At 47.1% G+C, this 19,522-nt stretch overlaps 1 protein-coding gene across 2 annotated transcripts in view; it reads left to right on the forward strand.

Annotated features, from left to right (window-relative positions):
- Positions 1-19,522, forward strand: part of FANCI (FA complementation group I) — a 23,069-nt gene continuing 3,547 nt past the window's right edge. The window contains exons 1-32 of one of the 2 annotated variants that reach the window (XM_057365837.1): positions 1-133; positions 222-294; positions 804-934; positions 1,338-1,494; positions 1,573-1,630; positions 2,050-2,091; positions 2,338-2,461; positions 3,313-3,398; positions 3,540-3,672; positions 3,882-3,974; positions 4,470-4,606; positions 5,379-5,559; positions 6,137-6,224; positions 7,367-7,497; positions 8,099-8,169; positions 9,018-9,132; positions 9,502-9,624; positions 10,684-10,752; positions 11,802-11,903; positions 12,686-12,871; positions 12,966-13,087; positions 13,467-13,631; positions 13,878-14,057; positions 15,332-15,495; positions 15,906-15,982; positions 16,417-16,533; positions 17,286-17,337; positions 17,892-18,019; positions 18,095-18,163; positions 18,273-18,360; positions 18,649-18,833; positions 19,460-19,516. In XM_057365837.1, coding sequence (XP_057221820.1) covers positions 50-133; positions 222-294; positions 804-934; positions 1,338-1,494; positions 1,573-1,630; positions 2,050-2,091; positions 2,338-2,461; positions 3,313-3,398; positions 3,540-3,672; positions 3,882-3,974; positions 4,470-4,606; positions 5,379-5,559; positions 6,137-6,224; positions 7,367-7,497; positions 8,099-8,169; positions 9,018-9,132; positions 9,502-9,624; positions 10,684-10,752; positions 11,802-11,903; positions 12,686-12,871; positions 12,966-13,087; positions 13,467-13,631; positions 13,878-14,057; positions 15,332-15,495; positions 15,906-15,982; positions 16,417-16,533; positions 17,286-17,337; positions 17,892-18,019; positions 18,095-18,163; positions 18,273-18,360; positions 18,649-18,833; positions 19,460-19,516 — 3,588 coding nt within the window. In that variant the 5' untranslated portion in view covers positions 1-49. Of the gene's footprint in view, positions 134-221; positions 295-803; positions 935-1,337; positions 1,495-1,572; positions 1,631-1,996; positions 2,092-2,337; positions 2,462-3,312; positions 3,399-3,539; positions 3,673-3,881; positions 3,975-4,469; positions 4,607-5,378; positions 5,560-6,136; positions 6,225-7,366; positions 7,498-8,098; positions 8,170-9,017; positions 9,133-9,501; positions 9,625-10,683; positions 10,753-11,801; positions 11,904-12,685; positions 12,872-12,965; positions 13,088-13,466; positions 13,632-13,877; positions 14,058-15,331; positions 15,496-15,905; positions 15,983-16,416; positions 16,534-17,285; positions 17,338-17,891; positions 18,020-18,094; positions 18,164-18,272; positions 18,361-18,648; positions 18,834-19,459; positions 19,517-19,522 lie in introns of those variants that run through there. The other variant, XM_057365836.1, reaches the window with a different exon arrangement.

Below are 19,522 nucleotides of genomic sequence, written 5' to 3' on the forward strand. Positions count from 1 at the left end.
TCGCGGGGACGGAGCTGCGGCCCGGCGGTGCCGGGAGCCCCGCGGCCCCATGGCGCAGCAAATCCTGGCTCTGGCGGCCGAGGAGGGCTCCGAGCGGCTGCAGGAGGCTCTGCAGGGCCTGGCGGAGGGCGAGGTGCGCGGGGCCGGGCGSGGAGCGGGGATGCACCGGCCAGGCTACTCCGCGGGTTTGGGAGCGCTCACAGCGTCCCCTTCTCTTGCAGCTGGGCGACATGGTGACCAGACAGGCTCTGAAAGGGAGGGAGACGGCGGCTTTGCTCAGAGGGATCTTCAAAGGTGGGTGATGSGGCTCCAGCCCTGCCGGCTGCCGCTGGGTGCAGCCCGTGTTCAGCAGCGCAGGGAAGTGTCGCTTTTGGTAAAAAATCCGCTCGTCAGGGCTGTCACAGGGAAACCACAACATCCAAAAACACATGCGGGGARATAGCAAACTGGACTAGAGTTGGCGATGAGCCCGTGGTAAGCGGAACTTACTTTTGAGAATGCTTAGGTACCTTGGGGTAGGACTGAGCTGGCCACGAGAACTAATTGCCAAGCTGGTTCTCAAAATTTTGACAGTTCCCGATCCCTGGCAGCAGGTTGAGCTAACCACGGGGTGTGATTAAAGGGTGGCCAGCTGCTTTAGCCGAGTATCTGATTTCCTGTGCTCTGTGGTTTTTTATTTGTTTCGTCAAATAAATAAAACAGGAAGTTGCAGCCAATTGACAGTTCATCCTTGCCGTYTTCCTGTAGTTTAGCAACTTGCATGACTTTTTTTCCCATTGTTTTGTCCCTSTCTTTGCTGCAAGGCTCCCCCTGTTCCCAGAGAAGTGGTGTTCTCAGGAGGCTCCAGGTTTACAAGCACTGCATCCCCCTGGTGGAGTCAGGGGACCTGCATTTGGCCAAGGTGTCTGAAATCATAGGGCTGCTGATGCTGGAGGTAAAGCTCCCTTGGGCTGGCTTTGCTGGGCTCTGCTGGGTGTAATTTAATGTGTAAACTGAGATATTTCACTAAGCCACTGAGGGAAATGGGTTGTGTCCTTTCCATGGATCTTCCCTGGACTAAGGGAGCTGGTGGTGGAATTGGCTTTGTGTGTGAATTTGATTATCTTTAGATATTTAATCTTAGGCTCAAAACTCCAAACCTGCACTCACATCATCGTGATTTACTGCTCTGTTCTATAAAGGACAGTACAGAACAGATTTCAGGGATGAATTCTCCTTTAAACGGAGCGTTTCACTGTAAGAAATTCTGCTTTCTGCTGTTTTTTGGTGACAGTTTGGATGTGTATGTGGAATTCTGTGCACTGCCTMAGGCTGTTTCCTGCTCCATGTTCTCCCAGGCCCGCCAGCTGCCAGGCCATGCATTGGCTGAGCTTGCCAACCTCTTTGTGGATGTTATCAAAGGTGGCACCCTGACCAATGGGAAATCCTTGGAGCTGTTTTCCACTGTTCTCACTGCRCTGGCCAGTTCAAAGGAGAGCCTGGCTTATGGGAAAGGTAACCCCTATCAGCTCCTCCTGTTCAGCTTGTCCTCCCTTCCTCTGGAATGAGCTCCTAAGACTTTTGCTTTTCCAGGTGAACTGAATGGGGAAGAGTTTAAGAAACAGCTGATAAATACCCTCTGCTCCAGCAAGTATGTACATCTGCCAGCTCTTGGTTACGTGGCAAAACACTGTGTTTCATGCTGTGCTTTGAAAAAGGCATCACCACGAGCTGTGTCCTGCCATCCTTGAATCTGTGCCTTCTCTAACTGGGAAGACAAGGGAGCACCCTGTTCCCAGATCCTGTGAGACCATTGCATGAACTGGTCTCAGGAAGTATTTGTTTTTGTTCCTTTTCTAGTGTTTGTTATTAGTGGGGCTGGGTTCATTCAGAACTGTGTGGATGTGGGTGGTTAGATGGGTGCTGATGATTTCTGGTGGAATTCTGGCTTCTAATTTTAATATCAGAATGTAACAGGGAAATGGTGACTTGGAATAACTGATTAGGAGAGAAGAGCTAAATGTTAATCCTGCTTGCTCTCAGTCTTCCAACACATCTTTGTTTTATCAGGTGGGATCCTMGGTGTGTAATACACATTGCCAACATGTTCAGGTAATTCTTTTTCCCTTCTTTTTCCCTGCTGTGGTCATTTGTGTCCAGTTTCACAAGTAGTTTGTGGCAGTACAAATAGGAAGTCTGACCATACCYGTGGAGGGTTGGTCAATGAGCATCCACACCCGATCCATTTGGCAATACAAAATACAGCTGGGCCCTCATGTTCCAAGGGCTAGGCATGAGATTGTGGTTTTTRTGGCAAATAAACAATATATTAATGAATAAGAATCTTTGGTTCAACAGGGATATTCCACTGTCAGGAGAGGAGCTGCAGTTTGTGGTGGAAAAGGTCCTTAGGATGTTCCCCAAATTAGACCTGCAGGAAATTCCCCCTCTGGTCTATCAGCTGCTGCTGCTTTCTGCAAAGGTAAAATCTCATGGGATCTGGATTTCCCCACAGTTTATACCATCAAAAAAAAAAAAAAATAAAGTCCAGACTAATCTGTAGTCTGGATTTTGGCAGGGATTCTGATTGTTCCCAAACCATGCTGTTTGAACGCAACAGGACATGAGTAGGTTTTGTTTCCTCTAACTCCCTCTCCTATCTTGGTCTTCCTTGTGGGAAAAGAAGCAAACCTTTGGGGAATGAGGGATGAGCACAGACCAGGCAGGCAGCAGAGAGGACTGTGCATGGTTTTGCTCACTCTCTGTGATCTGCACACCATAATAATAGCTGATGCTATAATCTGACTTGTACTGGRAATGTGTCATCCCCTGTGCTTTTCTCCAGAGCACAGAGACTGCCAGGGACATCTGTGCCCTTTGACAGAGTGATCTGGCTCTTTTGCTTTTCATTTATGACCCAGTCAATGCCAAAATGATCCAAAGACAAACTGTATGTGTGTTACAGAGGGTCAGTTGGGTCTGCTGGCCAAAATGTACTGTTAGATTTAAGGTTAGGAGTCTGAAAGCCTTCCCAATTGATTAAAACATAAAGGATCCTTTCTAATTAGTAACAACTTCTAAAAAAAAAAAAAGACAATCACAATATCTGAGAGCTTGAGTTCCTTCCAGCTCTTTGATAAGTCAAAAGAAATAAGTGCAGTCAAAAGAAAGATGCAAACTGGGAATCTGGAAATGAGCCATACAGGAGCCCTCCCCTGCCTTGGCAATTTATAGAGGGAAATGAAGGATACCCTGAGATTTGTGATAGGTGTGGGAATAGAGTGTTGTTCTCTGGGATACTGCAACAGCTTAATGTAACATCCTGCCTTGCAGGGAAGTAAAAAGACTGTTTTGGAAGGAATCATCAGTTTTTTTAATCAGCTGGATAAGAGACAGAAGGAAGAACAGAGGGTTCCACAGTAAGTTCTTGCTCTGTCACCTCCTTTCTTTACCACCTGGGTGTTTGTAGTGGTTAAACCTTGYACAAGAACATCCTCCTTGATCCATAAGACATGATTTCTGGCTTTGGATGACCTGTTAATTTTTGGTCAAACTTTCAGATCAGCAGACCTCGAGGTAGCCACAACGCCCCTGGAGCAGCTCCGCCACGTGGAGGGCACGGTTATTCTGCACATTGTTTCTGTCATCAGCCTGGACCAGGACCTGGGCGAGGAGCTAATCAAACATCTCAAGGTGTGGCAAAGATGGAGCAGGCACTGTTCTTGAAGATCTTGAAGCAGGGCTTAAAAACTGAATTGGTTCTGTGGAGAAGGGATTTAATAATTTTTATAATGGYAGTCATGCTCTCTTTAGCAAGGGCTGTGATATATTTGAAGAGGTGCCTGAAAGCTTCCTGAACTTGAAGATAACAAGCTTTTCCACTGCTCCTTGCTGTTTCCTAGACTGAGCAACAGAAGGACCCTGGTAGAGCCCTGTGTCCCTTCAGYGTGGCTCTTCTGCTGTCGGTTGCTGTGAAACACAGGCTGCAAGAGCAGGTAGGTGCTTAAARCTTGAGAGAAYTTCCATGGGGAYGCACTCTGCASTYCCTRTACAGGAAAGGAAGCACAGTTAGGTCACAGTCCCATCAGAATTAGGCTTGAAATGGTTTCAGGATGCTCGTGGGTAGATTCTTGGATCRTTGGTATGCTGTTCTTTGCTGAACACGGTTAAAGACCCCAGAGCAATATGACAATTTTCCGGAGCAGTGATTCCTGTGARCTGGTGTTGTAGGATGAGAAGAAAAGCAGTCTTCTTTTCCTAATGTTTTGGCTCTGTGGTGGCCACATGAAGACCATCTGGCAGCAAATTTTACCCTCCTTGAGGCACTTGAAGGGACTGGTGTATTTGTCCTGACAAAGAAGTGAGTTCAGATTTTTGGCAGGCYGTACTGGAACTTGTGTCTGGCTGGTGCTCTTACTGGAACATACCCAAGACTATACAGGTCCCATTTCAAAGATCATTTCCTCCCACTTAATGATTTTTTGTTCCAGATATTTGATTTCTTGAAAACATCAATCACAAGAAGCTGCAAGGACCTGCAGTTCCTTCAGGCCTCCAAGTTTCTGCAGGATTTGTTTCCTCAACAATATGATGTAACTGCTGTCATTCTGGAAGTGGTGAGAAATAGGTGAGCTGTTGCCACGTGCTGCAGCACATTCAATGGGCTTTGGGAGTGGGGAGAGTTTCAGCCCTGCTAAAACACTCTGAGATCCTAAATACTTCTGACCATGTGCCGGCAGGGATCAGTGTCAAAATCCAAAGGTTTTATCCCAGTTTTATATTAGCGAATTTAAAAAAAAAAAAAACAAACAAACCAACAGCGTGAGGCYGTGTAAATCTGCTCCTTCTACCTCAAATCTCAGGGTCTGCTGGTACAAAGGACTAAACTGATCAGGGGCTAATCTGCAGTTTGAGTCATGCTGCTGGCTGCAGTTTGTGTTCTGATCAGGGGWTGAGGAATAATCTGGTTCACTGGTTAGTCCTTTAATCATCCCGTGGGATAGCTCTGCTCTGTCACCAGCTGTCCTGTAGTTTGATGGGAGGCATTCCTCTGCTCTTTCTCTCCAACTTGAAGATCTTGGGATCTGTAGGACACTCGTGCTTCCCTGCTGTTGTGCTCAGATCAGACCTGATTGCACATCAGTCCCCATGGTGAGGAAACCTTTGGGATGGAAAGGAATTCAGAAGGAAAACGAGGGCTGCAAGGGGTGTTATGCTGTTACCTGTCCCTCAGTCTAAAGACAGGCAGGGGGTTGTGAGGGATGTCATCCCTGCTGTCATCAATGTCTCACTGCTGCTTTGGACCCTGGAATGGCTGCAGGAAGTTTCACCCTTGCTCTGATCTATACTTTTCTGTGACTAAGTTGTTTCTTTCCTGGTGGGTTTTGTGTCTTCCTCAGTGCATTTGGCTGGGACCATGTTACTCAGGGCCTGGTGGATCTTGGCTTCAGCCTGATGGAATCCTATGAACCAAAAAAGCCCTTTGGAGGAAAAGCTGCTGATAACAGTTATGGCCTTTCTAAAATGCCAGCCCAGCAGGCATGCAGACTGGGAGCRAGTATCCTGCTGGAAACGTTTAAGGTAGAGGATGTTTTGGAGAGGGATTTTTGATGGGAGRAGAAACAACTCTGTTCTTTTTCTGTGTTGGTAAGAGGTGTCAGAACCTTGCCTGCTGTATCCATTGTGGGTGTTTTGCAAACAGCACTGGATTTTGTCTGCTGTTTGCCCCTTTCCAGCAGGAAGAGACCATCCTCATGAAGATSTAATTCTAATCTGTTCCAGCTGTCATGATATTTGTGTAATCCCTATTACAGTTTCCAAGAAGCTGCAGAGGTAGGGAAGGTAGAGAAATTCAGAGGTACAAATAAAATCTGACAAGGTGGGATTGAAAGCCATTCATTTTCACCAAATTGGTAAATTTTCATCCCATAGATGATTGGAACCATTATGTTCTGGGTGTACTGTGTGTGCCCTGATGTGCTGGTTCTGATTATCCTGGGATGGAATCTGAATCAATCTGTGTGGATTTAGCTGAAAGGGMACTTCTGGTGACCATCCTAACTCACCTGTCAGATCTGGATTTGCTTTGTGCTGTACAATGCCCTGTGAAGTAGAGGAATATCTGAAAGGTTTTGATTTCTCTTTATTGTTTTTTCAGGTTCATGAGCCCATCAGRAGTGATATTCTTGAGCAGGTCCTGAACAGAGTCCTCACCAAAGCGGCGTCTCCTGTCAGCCACTTCATAGGTAAGAGAGAGGAGGAGAGAGAGAAATGTGCCCTGCTCTGTGGGCAGTCACAGCACAGCTCCTCAAACCACATTATGGAATCCCAGAATTGGGTTTGGGTTGGGTGGGRCCTTTGAAGGTCATCTAATCCACAGCCTTGTGATGAGCATGGAGATCTTCCACTAGACCAGGTTGCTCAGAGCCCCRTCCAACCTGGCCTTGAGTGTTTTCAGGGATGGGGCATCCACATCTCTCTGGGCAGCCTGTGCCAGTGTTTCACCACCCTCATTATAAACTCTTTCTTCATTATATCTAGTCTGAATCCACCTTCTTTTCATTTAAAACCTTTACCCCATTTTCTTATAACAACAGCTACTGATAAAAAAATCTGTCCCTAATCTGTCAACAGCCCCTCTGAGTACTGAAAGGCTACAAGTCTCCCCAAAGCCTTCTCTTCTCCAGGCTGACCAGCCCCAACTCAGCCCATCTCCACAGCAGAGGTTCTCCAGCCCTCTGAGCATTTTTGTGCCCCTCTGGACCTGCTTCAAGAGGTCTCTGTCCTGCTGGTGCTGAGGACCCCAGAGCTGGACACAGTACTCCAAGGGGGCTCTCACCAGAGCAGAGAAGAGGGGGAGAATCCCCTCTCTCATCCTGAATGGCTTTTTATGCAGCCCAGGATGCGATTGGGTTTCTGAAGCTCCTGCTGGAGTGACCCAAAGCCAAGAAAATCAGTTGTTCCTTCCCTGACTGAGCTATCAGCTGCATCAGATTGTCTGGTATTCATCACAGGTGAAAAATATGTTTGCAGGCAGTTGCCATGGAACAGCTGACGCACAGCAAGTCAGAATCATCAGTCACTTGCCTGTCCCACGTTCCCAGCCTTGCCTTCTCCTGGTCCTTGGGCCTGGGACCACTGGGGCTGCTGGGATCAGTGCTGCAGSCTCTTCCCTTACACCTCAGTGCCCTCTGGTGGGGTGAGGCCCTTCAGCTGGCCTGGGAGCGTTTTTAACACAGCAGACTCAGCTTTTTGATGCTCATCACGACCTCTCTGTGCAATGGAAGGTCTTTGATTAGCCTGTAATTGTTAGCTCTACAARCATCTTCTGCTCAGGCTTTTCTGGCCCCTTGGCATCAGCTGTTCTTTTTGTCCTTYTATTTTTCAGACCTGCTGTCCAATATTGTTGTGTCTGCTCCTCTCGTGCTTCAGACTTCCTCCTCCAAAGTCACAGAGACCTTTGACAATTTGTCCTTTCTGCCCATCGACACAGTGCAAGGGCTCCTCCGGGCAGTGCAGGTAAAGCTTTGCATTTCTCCGTGGATATCCTTGCTAGTTCAGTTCCAGGGACAGCTCTGGGCCACAATTACATGCATGGTCTGATAACCCTCATAAAATAAGCCTTCATYCTCTGCTGTGGGTTGTTTGGTGTAGCATGGAGCTGTCTGGCATGGGATCTCATCTGCTCTGTGCTGACCTTTCATCTGGAAGATGCCCAGATGCTGCTGCACCCTGTAGAAAACCAAGTATAGCGTGTTTAGCTGAACAGCTGTAGCTGTCAACGTTGATTTTTCTCCTTCCAAGCTCCATGTCAGTATTCCTCTTTGCCTGGCCTGAGCTATTGCCCTGGTGTTTTAAATTTCACCTGCTTTGTCCAACGTGGGGATAACAATTCTTTTCCCAAAGCCTTGCTCTGTGTCCTCACTAACCTGCTGAGGTGTCTCACTGCTACAGCCCTATGGGTTTTCTTGTCTATTTTAAAATGTTTTGGTTCTCCTACTGTACTGACGACAGTGCTGGAAATGCAGGGCCAGATGGGCCTGAGGAAGATGAGCTCATATGCCCCAAGGGCTTGGCATGCCTTAGTGCTTTTCTCTCCAAAGGTTATTTTCCTTTCCAGCCTCTGCTCAAAGTCAGCATGTCAGTGAGGGACTCCCTGATACTTGTTCTTCAAAAAGCTATCTTTTCCAGGTAAGCTGGGGGAGGGGATTCTGTGAAAAAATTTCTACAGCTCCTTTATAGTTTTGGAGCAGAACTATTTTTTAGTTTGGCTAAGTATCTTCTTCCTCTGTTCTTTTCATAAGAAGTGTGGCACAATCACAGCTCCACTGAACTGAAACACAAATCCCAGCCCCCAGCTGAACAAATGGGCTTTGCAAGTTCAGAAAGCTGTTGGGAACTCCAAATACATAGGCAAAATAAAAACCAATTCCAACATGTGTCTRACACAGCTGAGTACATCCAGGGAGGGTCTGGAAGGAGCCACTGATCAGAAATGCTGAGCTGCCCCTTTCCCTTTGTTGTTTTGGTCATGCTTTGAGCAAACCATCCTGCTGTGATTGTAGACTGTGTTTTGTTGGCCAGTGGCTCCCTGGTTATGAATACAGAATTCAAAATTTAGGATTATTATTCAAAGYAGGGAACTTGGCCTTGGGAGAGATTTGGGGTTTCTGTGAGCAAAGCAGAAACACCAGGTTTTTGTTAGGAATTTTCCAACTCTGAAGTCTRTGAGACTCCCCCAGCTTTCAAGGGACATTTAATACTTCAGTCTTGCTCTGGGCTCTCCCTGAGAGTGAGCATTTCAAAGACAGAAAGGAAATTGAATATTGTGAAGGTGTAGAGCGAGGGAGTTCCCAGCAAACTGCCAAACCCTTGACTGTTTGTGACTGTGCTGCCCTTTTGGGAAATACAGTTGTACTGTGCCCAGTCACTCCCTATTTGTGGCCTTTTATTTATTGCTGAGTTGATATTTTATGTGCTGCTGACCTTCTTGCTTCCCTGTTTCCTTATGTAACCCTCTTTCCTGTCCTGTTTCMCAGGCAGCTCGATGCTCGTAAAGCTGCAGTCGCTGGCTTTTTGCTCCTGTTAAGAAATTTTAAGGTTCTGGGCAGCTTGTCCTCTTCCCAGTGCAGCCAGGCCATTGGTGCCACGCAGGTGAGTGCTGTGCTGCAGTGTGGACCTGTGAGACACTCTGGTGTCTGAAACAACCCAAAAGGGGAGTGCTCCCCCAGARTGGAAACACAGCTTTAGTAAGGATTAGTTTGGAAATCCAGCAAGGGTTTCGTTCCTGGAAGGAAAGCTTTGAGAAGGGCAGGATTCAAAGAGAATCTGGCCCGGAGATGTTGCTTCTCAGAGTCATTCTTACAGCASCAGTGTTCTGGGAGCATTCCCACTGCTCCATGCTGGTGATGAGGAGCCTGGCAGCACCAGGACTGTCTCAGTGATTGTTCAGGGTCAGACTTTTATCACCTTGCTCTGTTGTGATATTGTAACCAGTATAACGTGACTGATATTCCTTCTCAGGTCCAGGCAGATGTTCATGCCTGCTATAATTCTGCAGCTAATGAGGCCTTCTGCCTTGAAATCCTGGGCAGCCTGAGGCGATGTTTGAGCCAGCAAGCAGACGTTCGACTCATGTTATATGAGGTAAACACGGTTTCTTCATCTCTTAAACAGCCACAAGCTCTTCTGTGGTGTGTTTCTTCACAATAACAATCATGTTATTGTGAAAAACAGCCTTTCAGCTAAGTTGTGTTCTTCATGGGACATGTCTACCATGTTTTCAATCTTTCTGCTGCTATTTTTTTTTTTTTTACCATTATAGACCCAAAGACACGTTGATGTATCTTCTTCAGCTCATGCATTGTTTAAGGGCAAAAATATGTTGAAATCTGTTTTGCTGTGATATGGCTTAGGGAATGGGGAGCATATTTGATGCCCAGTGAGGAGGGATGGCACAACAGGCATTGGGTAGATGTGGAGCTGTTGAAAGTTAGTTATGGATTCCAAAGAAAGTTTTTTCTAAGAAACTTCCTTAGAGACTGCAGCACGGATCTGTCTTTTCTCCCTTTCCTTTCCAGGCTTCTATAAAAGCTTGGATGTCCTAACAAGCCTGTTATAAAGGGCCATATTTGTGTGCTTATCTTAGGTTCTGTTATAACCATGGGATACCACCTTCAGAAAAAAAATCCTTTACAGGTCAGAGAGATTTTGTTTCCTTGTCTTGGGTTGATTGACCTTTGGTGAGCTGCAAGTTCTGGTTGTGTTCGTCAYTGTTTCTAGAAAACTTGTGCTTGCTTTATCCATCCACTGAGAGTTTTCTCAGTCTGCAGGATTTGTTGCCTCCTACAGTTTCCCCACTGGCTTGTTTTGCCTTTGAAGCAGGATTTCACAGTTTGAAGTTGGATCTTGTGCTAGTGCTAAATAGCAGCGAAAGTCACTCTGGGCTTGATGCCACTGCTGCTAGGGAGATACAGCTTGTGAGAGGGCCCCTGTGAGGAAATTCATACTCTTTCTGATTCATCCCTCCTTTCTGTGGTGCCTTTGCTTTGCCAGGTATGGAGTTTTACACTGAGCACATTGTTACTTCCTCATGGTTCCTCACGGTGCCAAAGTGTCTTTGCCGCCTTGTGACGCCAGCTTATTGTGCCTGTGGTTCCTTTTCTCTGCTGTGTCAGCCAACTTGTCCTTCCTTCCTGTCTGCAGGGTTTTTATGATGTCCTTCGCAGGAACTCCCAGCTGGCCAGCTCCATAATGGAAACKCTGTTGTCCCAGGTAAAGTCCTGCTCCGTGGTGGGGCTGCAGGGACTCTTCAGAATTCTGCACTTCAACCAGAATGGCAAACARTTCAGGTTAAATATTGGGGAAGTTGTTCTCCCTCACACTGGAAACATGTTTAAGTGCTGTGACACTTCCCTGAGGAGGTGTTCTAATCCCTGCTGTGCTGAGAGAGCAGACCAGGCAAACGTCTGGAGGCTGGTTCATACCCTGTCAAGGGCTTGAAGAGGAAAGATCTCTTAGAGCCCTTTCCAACCCTTCAGTTCTTTGGTGCTGTGGAAAGTGTGAGCCCGGAGAAGTTCTTTGTGCTTTCCCCACAGCAGTTACCCTGCCATACTTCCCCAAGGATGTGTGCTGACACAGTAATTATTGTTGCTGTCCTCCCAACGGGAGAATACCCAAGTCCATGTAGGATCTGGGAGGATTAACTCATCCCCCAGCAGTGTTGCTCATGGCAACAAGACAATCACATTTCCTCAATCCATTGGACAGGCTGTGCTTTCTTTGAGACAAGTAATTTTCTTCCCTTTAATCATCCATAGAGTTCATGCTGACTAATTCCAGCTTTCCCATGACAGTAGAGGGTCTGAGGAAGGAACATGAACAGAGCCAAGACAGCTTTTGGGTAACAGAGGGCGCTTAATAGGAAGTTGGTGGAAATGTGTAAAATTTTATARCATCATTATGTATCTGTAACTTTCTGTTGCAGCAGCAGCTATTGATCCTCACTGTTTAAGGAGGGTTACCCTGCAGGTGGGGTGCAAGTTGTGTTACCTGTTGAGGMAGCACCACTGCAAGTGGTCAGCTAATCTTGTTTTAGGGCAGTGACAKGTCCTGGCTGAGAGGTCCAGGAGCAGCTCAAGCAGGGATTTTAGTCACCARTAATGCAAGTGATGTGGCTCACGTGCTTGTGCAGTCCCATTATCACAGTGCCAGCTTTGCTCTSTAGAATGGGGTACAAAGATTATTGTACTCTCTTTTCAAACATCCTAAGAGGCTCAGTTACCAAGTAACTGGTTATTTTTATTTCCTGTTTTCTGTGACAGATAAAGCAATATTACCTGCCCCAGCCAGACCTCCTGCCTCCACTCAAACTGGAGGGATGTATTATGGCTCAAGGAGATCAAATCTTTCTGCAAGAACCACTGGTAAGAGCGATATTGGCTGCCCACAGCTGCAGGCTCATCTGTTACTGGCGTTTTAGTTGTCCTGCTACATGAGCTGAATACCTTGTGCTTCTTCAGCCTCTCCTAGCCTGGAGCAATTCTTTTAATGGCAGCAGAGCTGGGCATCTCACCCCTGCCTCAGGCTATTTATTAAAGCTCCCCAAGCACAGTGGTTGTGGGGACCTGTGTGAAAAAGGCTCTAGGAACAGTGTACTTCTGTTATCCTCTGTTGAGTTCACCCTGCGGGGTTTTTTTCCCCCTCCTTCAACTTAATTCCACTTAAAATAGTTGTGCAGTGTGTGTGTGTAGCGGGGGGAAGAATTTGCCCTTTGGTTTTGCTCCTTTGAAATCKTTGGAGATGAGACCTGAACGATTTGTTGGATTTCCAAGGGAACAAATTCAAATTAATCGTTTTGTTTTCCCCTAAAGAAGCTCGTGTGCAGCAGCACAGCCAGGAAGGGAGCAGCTAGAGTGAGAGTCCCTTTGGAAATTGCCATTGCACCTCCTTCAGAGGTGGCTGGGTGGAGGGAGCAGAGGGAGTTGAGTCTTTACATCCCATCTAGGCAAGCTCAGGCAGAGAAGCACCCAGAAATTTGTGTGTGGGATTTCTGATCCCCTCAATTTGGGTGATGAGGCATATCCTTGAGGCTCAAGGCAGCTCCAAGGCAGCTCTTTGATTCCAGCAGTAACAGCGTGGCCCATGTCCACTTGTGGCAGTGACCAGCAGCTCCAGGGCTGAATGTGATTGTGGCTGATTCCTGCAGGCTCATCTGCTCTGCTGCATCCAGCACTGCCTCTCCTGGTACAAGAGCACCSTGCGTCCCTGCCAAGGAGCTGARGATGACGAGGAGGAGGAGGAGGAGGGTGTGGGATTTGAGCAAAACTTTGAAGAGATGCTAGAATCTGTCACACGACGAATGATCAAGAGCGAGTTGGAAGACTTTGAACTGGTAAATCAGATTTTGGGTTTGACTCAGTGGGAGAAGACGCCGAGTTCTTGGCAGGGTTTGAAAAGATTTTTCACTTGTTTCCTTTWCCTCTCAGGATAAATCAGCAGATTTCTCGCTGTCTTCTGGTGTCGGTGTGAAAAATAACATCTATGCCATTCAGGTGATGGGGATTTGTGAGGTTCTGATTGAGTACAATTTCAACATTGGGAATTTCAGGTAAAACATTCAATCTCACCCTGTTCTGTTATTTGCCCAGCTGTGCTGTGCTGTTATTTGCCCAGCTCTTTGGAGTCCAGCCTCRGGTGGTAGTGCCAACACAGATCTGATTTCCTTGTGGCACAGCCACTGACAGAGCCTTGGGGAGTGTTTTCCTTTGGAATATCAGGTGTTGTGGGAGATGGGATCTGACAYTTTGTGGAAGAGCAGGCTGAGGAGGATTGGGTGAGGTATGCACTGCTGGGGAGGCAGGGAGATGGAACAGGTCATTGTTTCATCATTTAGGCAGCGTCGTTGTGTAATTTGGCACCTGAAGCTTCAACTGGGAAACTCCAAGGCTGCATTTCCTCCATTAATGCCTTCTGCTACTTTATTGCAGTAAGAACAAGTTTGAGGATGTCCTGGGCCTGTTTACATGTTACAACAAACTCTCYGAAATCCTGAGGGAGAAAGCTGGAAAGAACAAATCTGCCTCGAGCAACAAAACTGCACGGAGCTTCCTGTCCATGGGCTTTGTATCTACTCTTCTCACAGCTCTGTTCAGGTGAGAAGGCGTCCAGTCCTCTGTGAAACAGCCAGACATCAATTCAAACCATGTGTCAGACTGTTTGGAAAGGCTKCTGTGAATCCATCCTCCGAGTGTTTGCTACCCAAACCAAGAGTCTTTTCCACCCTGAGTTCAGCCAGAGGTTTTATCTGTAAATTCATATTTAAGTTTTGGATGCCGTAGGCCATCTCTGAGCTTATTCTGTGCCTCCCCAAGTGTCTGACAGTTGTTTTGGTGCTGCAGGGACAATGCCCAGAGCCACGAGGAGAGTTTGGCCGTGCTGCGCTCCAGCACGGAGTTCCTGCGCTACGCTGTCAGCGTGGCTCTGCAGAAGGTGCAGCAGCTGGAGGAGACGGGGCAAACAGATGGACCAGACGGGCAAAACCCCGAGAAGATGTTCCAGAACCTCTGCAAAATCACGCAGTGAGTCAGTGTGGAGATGTCAGCAACGCATTTGGGGGGGTTTTGGGTTCTCAGGTGGGGTTTTGGATGAGAAATGCAGTCCGTAATTTGTTTTGAACTGTTGTTGTTGCTGGGTTGAGGTCACAGCCTTTCTTTGCTCCTGAGAAATCGAGTGGGGGCACTGCAGTTTCTGTGCCATAGTGAGAGATAGAACTCTAATACAAGCCTGGAAGAACCAAATGCCATCAAACATTTTCAGCCTCTTCCTGACTTCTGGCTCATCACTCATTGTCACAGAGGAGGTAGGATGATTCCAGGCTGGATTCTTGAGGCTTCTGGAATGCAGCAAAGTTAAAATTCACTTTGAGCTAYAGAACAAAACAGATGTGTGAGGGACACAGGCTTTAGAAAGCATTTGTTTAGGACTTCTGCAAGATGCTTGAAGACATTCACGCATCTAATCCTTTGGAAATCCAAGAATGTGAACCATGTAAATGTCTTTTGGAATCTAGGTCATATCTGCATGGGGTCTTTTCAGAGCCCAGTCAGCAGAGAGCACAAAATGCAAATTACCCCTGCCATGCATAATGCCGGTTTTGTGTCTCGCCCCAAATAATAGAGGCTATTTTTGTTGCAGTCATTAGGACTACATGTGAGCTACATGTTTTGCGTGATTGGACATTGAAACAGAATAAGATCATCTGTGCAGGCGACAGAACTAATGAGAAGAAAGGAGAGGGAACAAAAAAGGGAAGAAGTGGGCTTAGGGAAGCAGGAGAAAGATGTTTGCCTACAAATAGAAAAGTCTCCTTTGGGCCAAACAGTTTTGCTTTSCTCACAGCTTTTTACTTTGCTTTGCCTGCCTTTACCTTTCTGATTTTATTTATAGAGAGGCCTATGGTGAATTCTGAYATTCCACAGATCCAAACTGCCAGGAGAAAAGCTCTTTTTGTCACTGGCAGATTTGACACYGGTGGTCAGGGTTTGGGTAGTCTGAGAAAGAAGGAAAGCTGRGTGGAAGAAATGAGTGTATAAAGATGGACTTGAAATGGGATTGGAAGGTCCCTTGGCACCTGTAAAGAATTAAATTATTTAGCTGTGCAGGAAGAATGCAGTAGCTGTTTTGCTGACATTGAAATAAATCTTCTTTAAAAAGATCTCTTCCCCCCTTCTTTTCCTACAGGTAAAAGATCTTCCAAGTTAGTTGTGTTAAAAGTACCATCCTAAGAGTAGAATGTAGTTCTTGCCCTGTGCMGCCAGCTTCACTGGAGTAAATCTCATCTCCCATCCCGCAGGGTTCTGCTTTGGAGGTACACCTCAATTCCCACCACTGTTGAAGAATCGGGGAAGAAGAAGGGCAAAAGCATTTCCCTTCTGTGCTTGGAAGGTTTGCTGCGGATCTTCCACACGGTGCAGCAGCTGTACCCTGCCAGGATCCCCCAGTTCCTGCAAGCCCTGGGTAGGCACACAGCACAGTTCTGCTCTGGTTTCTGCCCTCCTGTTCCAGCCCATGTGTGGGGAGGCAGGCACACACCACCCTTTATCTATAATGAGGGAGASATGGCTCTGGTTCTTGTCTCTCAGTAGCAAGGTGGGCTTAGTAGCATAGATTTTCACACCAGAGACAAGTTCCAGGATATATTTTACCTGCCTTTATCGAGCTCTCAGTCTGTCAGCAGAGGAGAGCTGGGCTCTGATGTAGGATTCATRCATTTGAAGTTCACCTTTAACGTGTTTTTTCTGCTCACCGTGGTTCTGCAGTCTGTATTCCTCCTCAAGCTGCGAGCAGTCTTTCCCACTTTTGGAAATAAATCCCGTATTCTGCTCTTGGCATTTAGCTTGCTTTCTGCACCTCTCTGTCTCTGCCAGATATTACTGATGGTGACGCAGAAGAAGCGGATATTAATGTCACAGAGAAAGCTGCCTTCCAGATCCGACAGTTTCAGGTGAGTACCACTGTGTGCTGCAAGTGTTCCAAAGCATTTGGGATTCTGGCAGGAAGCACTGCTAGCTCGTTCTTGCTYGACCACAGGGTTGAGAATGTGATAGTGACCGTGGCACTGATTCTCCAGTCCAGAAAAGTTTCTGATCCCAAAGGGAAGCTTCTTCAGGKTGCCCTGCAGAGCTGGGAGGGAGTGCATGTGAGTTTACAGAACTCTAGGGCCTTCAGTGCAGCATTAACTTATCTGAGTATTCTAGAAGTCACAGGCCTGTATGTGAGCACTTCTAACAAAAATCAGCACTTGCTGTTGAGAAGAGTCCTCTTTTTATACTCTTTGTCATTCTCCTTGCTGCTGATCCCTTGATSTGCTGCAGCTTCTGGTTATTTGCTTCTGCAACACTCATTCACACCCAGGGACTGTTTTCCTTCCTTATCCAGAGGTCCCTGGTGAACCAGCTCAGCAGTGCTGAAGATGATTTCAATGCCAAGGAAACGCAGTCACTCATCACTGTTCTGTCCACGCTGTCCAAACTCCTGGATCCATCCTCACAGCAGGTGCTCCTCAGCCTTCATGGGGTGGCTGGGATGGGTGTCATGGGTGTGGGAAGGAGATTATCAGGTGGGGTTGGCATCTGTGGGCTCTGACATGTGTGTACTGCCTCCTCCCACAGACTCCACTGCCTCAGAGGGACAATTCTGTTACATTAGAGTTTTTCTGTCACAAACCTGCAGGGACACTCAACAGGAAATTGTCTTGCCATCCCACTCCTGCASATTCTGATCCTGCCTTCAGGCACCTCAATGATTTGTTTTCCTGAGCAGGGACTCCTGACATAGCCTGGGTGTGGAATGGCCTCCACGAGGGAGTAGAGGCAAAAAAGGCCAGCAGACTTGTGCCCAGTCCAAGCTGGCTGAGTGCCTAATTCCTTCCACRCAAGGAGTCATTTTCTAAAGTGCCCCAATTTTACAAGCTAGGAACTGCACTAAGTGTGCCAGAAGTCTGGAGTCATCATTTACCTTAAATTAAATGGAGCTGTTACTCTATCCAAGGGAATATATAGCCATTACCCTGTCCTGGGTCTCAGCTTTTGACTTGTTGGTAGGCTAAATGTCCCTTGTGGGGCTTCACAGAGCACAGCTGGGTGCTTTCCTTATCTTCCTTATCTTCATTGCCTTGAAGAATTATTATTATTAATTATTATTATTTATTATTATTAATCGTTACTATTATTATTATTATTATTTATTGTTGTTGGTTTTTTTTTCCTCTGTTTCAAAGTTATGGTATCTTTTTTCCTCTGATATAGTTCCTTCAGTTCCTGACTTGGACAGTCAAAGTTTGCAAAGAAAACACTCTTGGTAAGTAAGCTTTGAGGAGCATGTTTAGATGTGATGYGTCAGGGCTGATATTAAACCCTTACATGCTCTGCTGGGCTCTGTCCTGGTTTTACCCCTTCATCAAAACACTTTCAGGTCCCATTCTGTGGCACATTGCCACAACTTTGTGATTATAAGCACAAGTATCAGAGAAGGAACTCCATCTCTAAAATTATTAGCATTGCTGAAGAAAATGAAGCCACTTAACTTTTCTCCATCATTATTTAGGCTCAGATTGGGATTTATACTCTGAAAAGGCAGTACTCCTGCCATGGTTTGTATTGCATTTCCCCAGTGCTTTTGGTCACCGTTTTCCTATGAGCCAAGGGCTCTGATGTGCCATACTTCCCTTTGCACTCTCACGTGGGATTTCGATGTTTTAAACCCTGCTTTTRTAGCTGCAGTATTTTGATAGGATTTTCACCTACTGCTAAATCCATACTGAATCTGAGACTTTCCCTCACTGGATGTCTGATGTTCCTAAGTAGCCAGGCAAGCTGTACACCTGGCARTGTGTTATTTTCTCTTCCCCACAGAGGATATTTCTTGCTGCAAGGGTTTGCTGTCTCTGCTCTTCAGTGTCCACGTTCTCTACAAGAGCCCTGTGGGTCTCCTGCGGGAGCTGGCACAAGACATCCACGCCTGCCTGGGGGACATAGATCAGGTACGGTGCAGGAGCAGCTGAGCTCTTCATCACAGAACCCATTTCACCAGAATYTGCTTTCTGTCCTCTTCCCAGGACATAGAAGTGGAGGGTCGGTGCCATTTCGCCGTGGTGAATGCCAAGACTGCAGCCCCCACTGTCTGTGTGAGTCAGAGCAATGTGGCACCTGCAGTGGCCAGGAGCAGCTTGCAGCTTCCCGTGGTGCCAAAATCCCTCCAAAAAAMCTGTTTTGTTATTGGTGTTTCTGTCTCAGCTGCTGGTTCTGGGTCAGGTGGATAARGTCCTTGAAGAGGTGGATTGGCTGATCAAGAAACTCACCAGTTTGGGGTCAGACATAKCAGGTAATGAAAGTGGTCCGGTTCTTACTGTTACAGCTCTGTCAAAAACAGAACAGAGAGCACAAAGATATTTGAGGATTCTGAAATAGCATTGTCTGAGGGCAGTTAAACTCTCCCTTGAGCCAGTTCCACATGAACAATTTAAGAGAAGAGTATTKTCACAAAATCCCTCCAGTGATTATTTTCCCCTTGCCCCACTGGGGCTTTATGCATCAGACACAAAGATGATCTTTTGTGCCTCCCACCTGCACAACTGGATTCATTCACCAGATATTCATCTCTTTCTTCTAGAAGACTCCTCTCAGGCATCAAACCAAACTCAGGCTCTGGAGAAAGGTGTAATCCTGCAGCTGGGAACYCTGCTGACAGCCTACCACGAGCTGGTGCAGACTGCACTCCCGGCAGGGAGCTGTGTGGACACACTGCTGAGAAGCCTCAGCAAGACATACGCAATTCTCACCTCCCTCATCAAACACGTGAGTGTGCTCTGCTGACAGTGGGCTGCCTCTGAGCTAAAAACCTTCTCCCCATCTGCTGCAGCAAGCTCACAGTGACCCCTGGCAGCAGCGACGCTCAGGACTGAGCTGTTGATCTCCTGCAGGAGTTGAGCCCTCGCTGTGCTGGCTTTCATGCCCTCAATTTCGTGACCTTTCTGAGCAGTGATAGCTGTACCAGTGGAGATAAAAGGAACGCTTCTCTCCAGCTGAATTTGGCTTTGCAGGGCTGGGAGTTGTTTGCAGCGTGGGTTCCTGTGCACAGCTGTGTGTGCAGTGAAGGGCGTTCAGTGCTCTCACAGTGCTCACCAGTCCTGCCCTGGCCACCCATTCCCATTCCCATTCCCATTCCCATTCCCATTCCCATTCCCATTCCCATTCCCTGAAGCAGGACTTGGGGAACAGGGACATGAAACACAGGCCTGTGGAGCTCCCCAGAGACAAGGTGGAGAGCTCTGGAATGCAGGCACAGCATTTGGGATATAGCAAGGTACTGGGGAGGATGGTTCTTGCAAATCCTGCCCTCCCCGCTGTGCCGTTGTATGAGCTGCTCTGAGCACACAGGATGGGAACAGCACAGCCAGAAGAAACYCCTGTTTTCCTTGCAGTATATCCAGGCTTGCCGCAGCACCTCAAACACCATCCCAGGGAGACTGGAAAAGCTGGTGAGT

This window comes from Malurus melanocephalus, unplaced genomic scaffold (assembly GCF_030028575.1).
Source record: "Malurus melanocephalus ecotype Western Australia unplaced genomic scaffold, MMel_1.1 scaffold_58, whole genome shotgun sequence".
In the NCBI taxonomy this organism is placed as follows: domain Eukaryota; kingdom Metazoa; phylum Chordata; class Aves; order Passeriformes; family Maluridae; genus Malurus; species Malurus melanocephalus.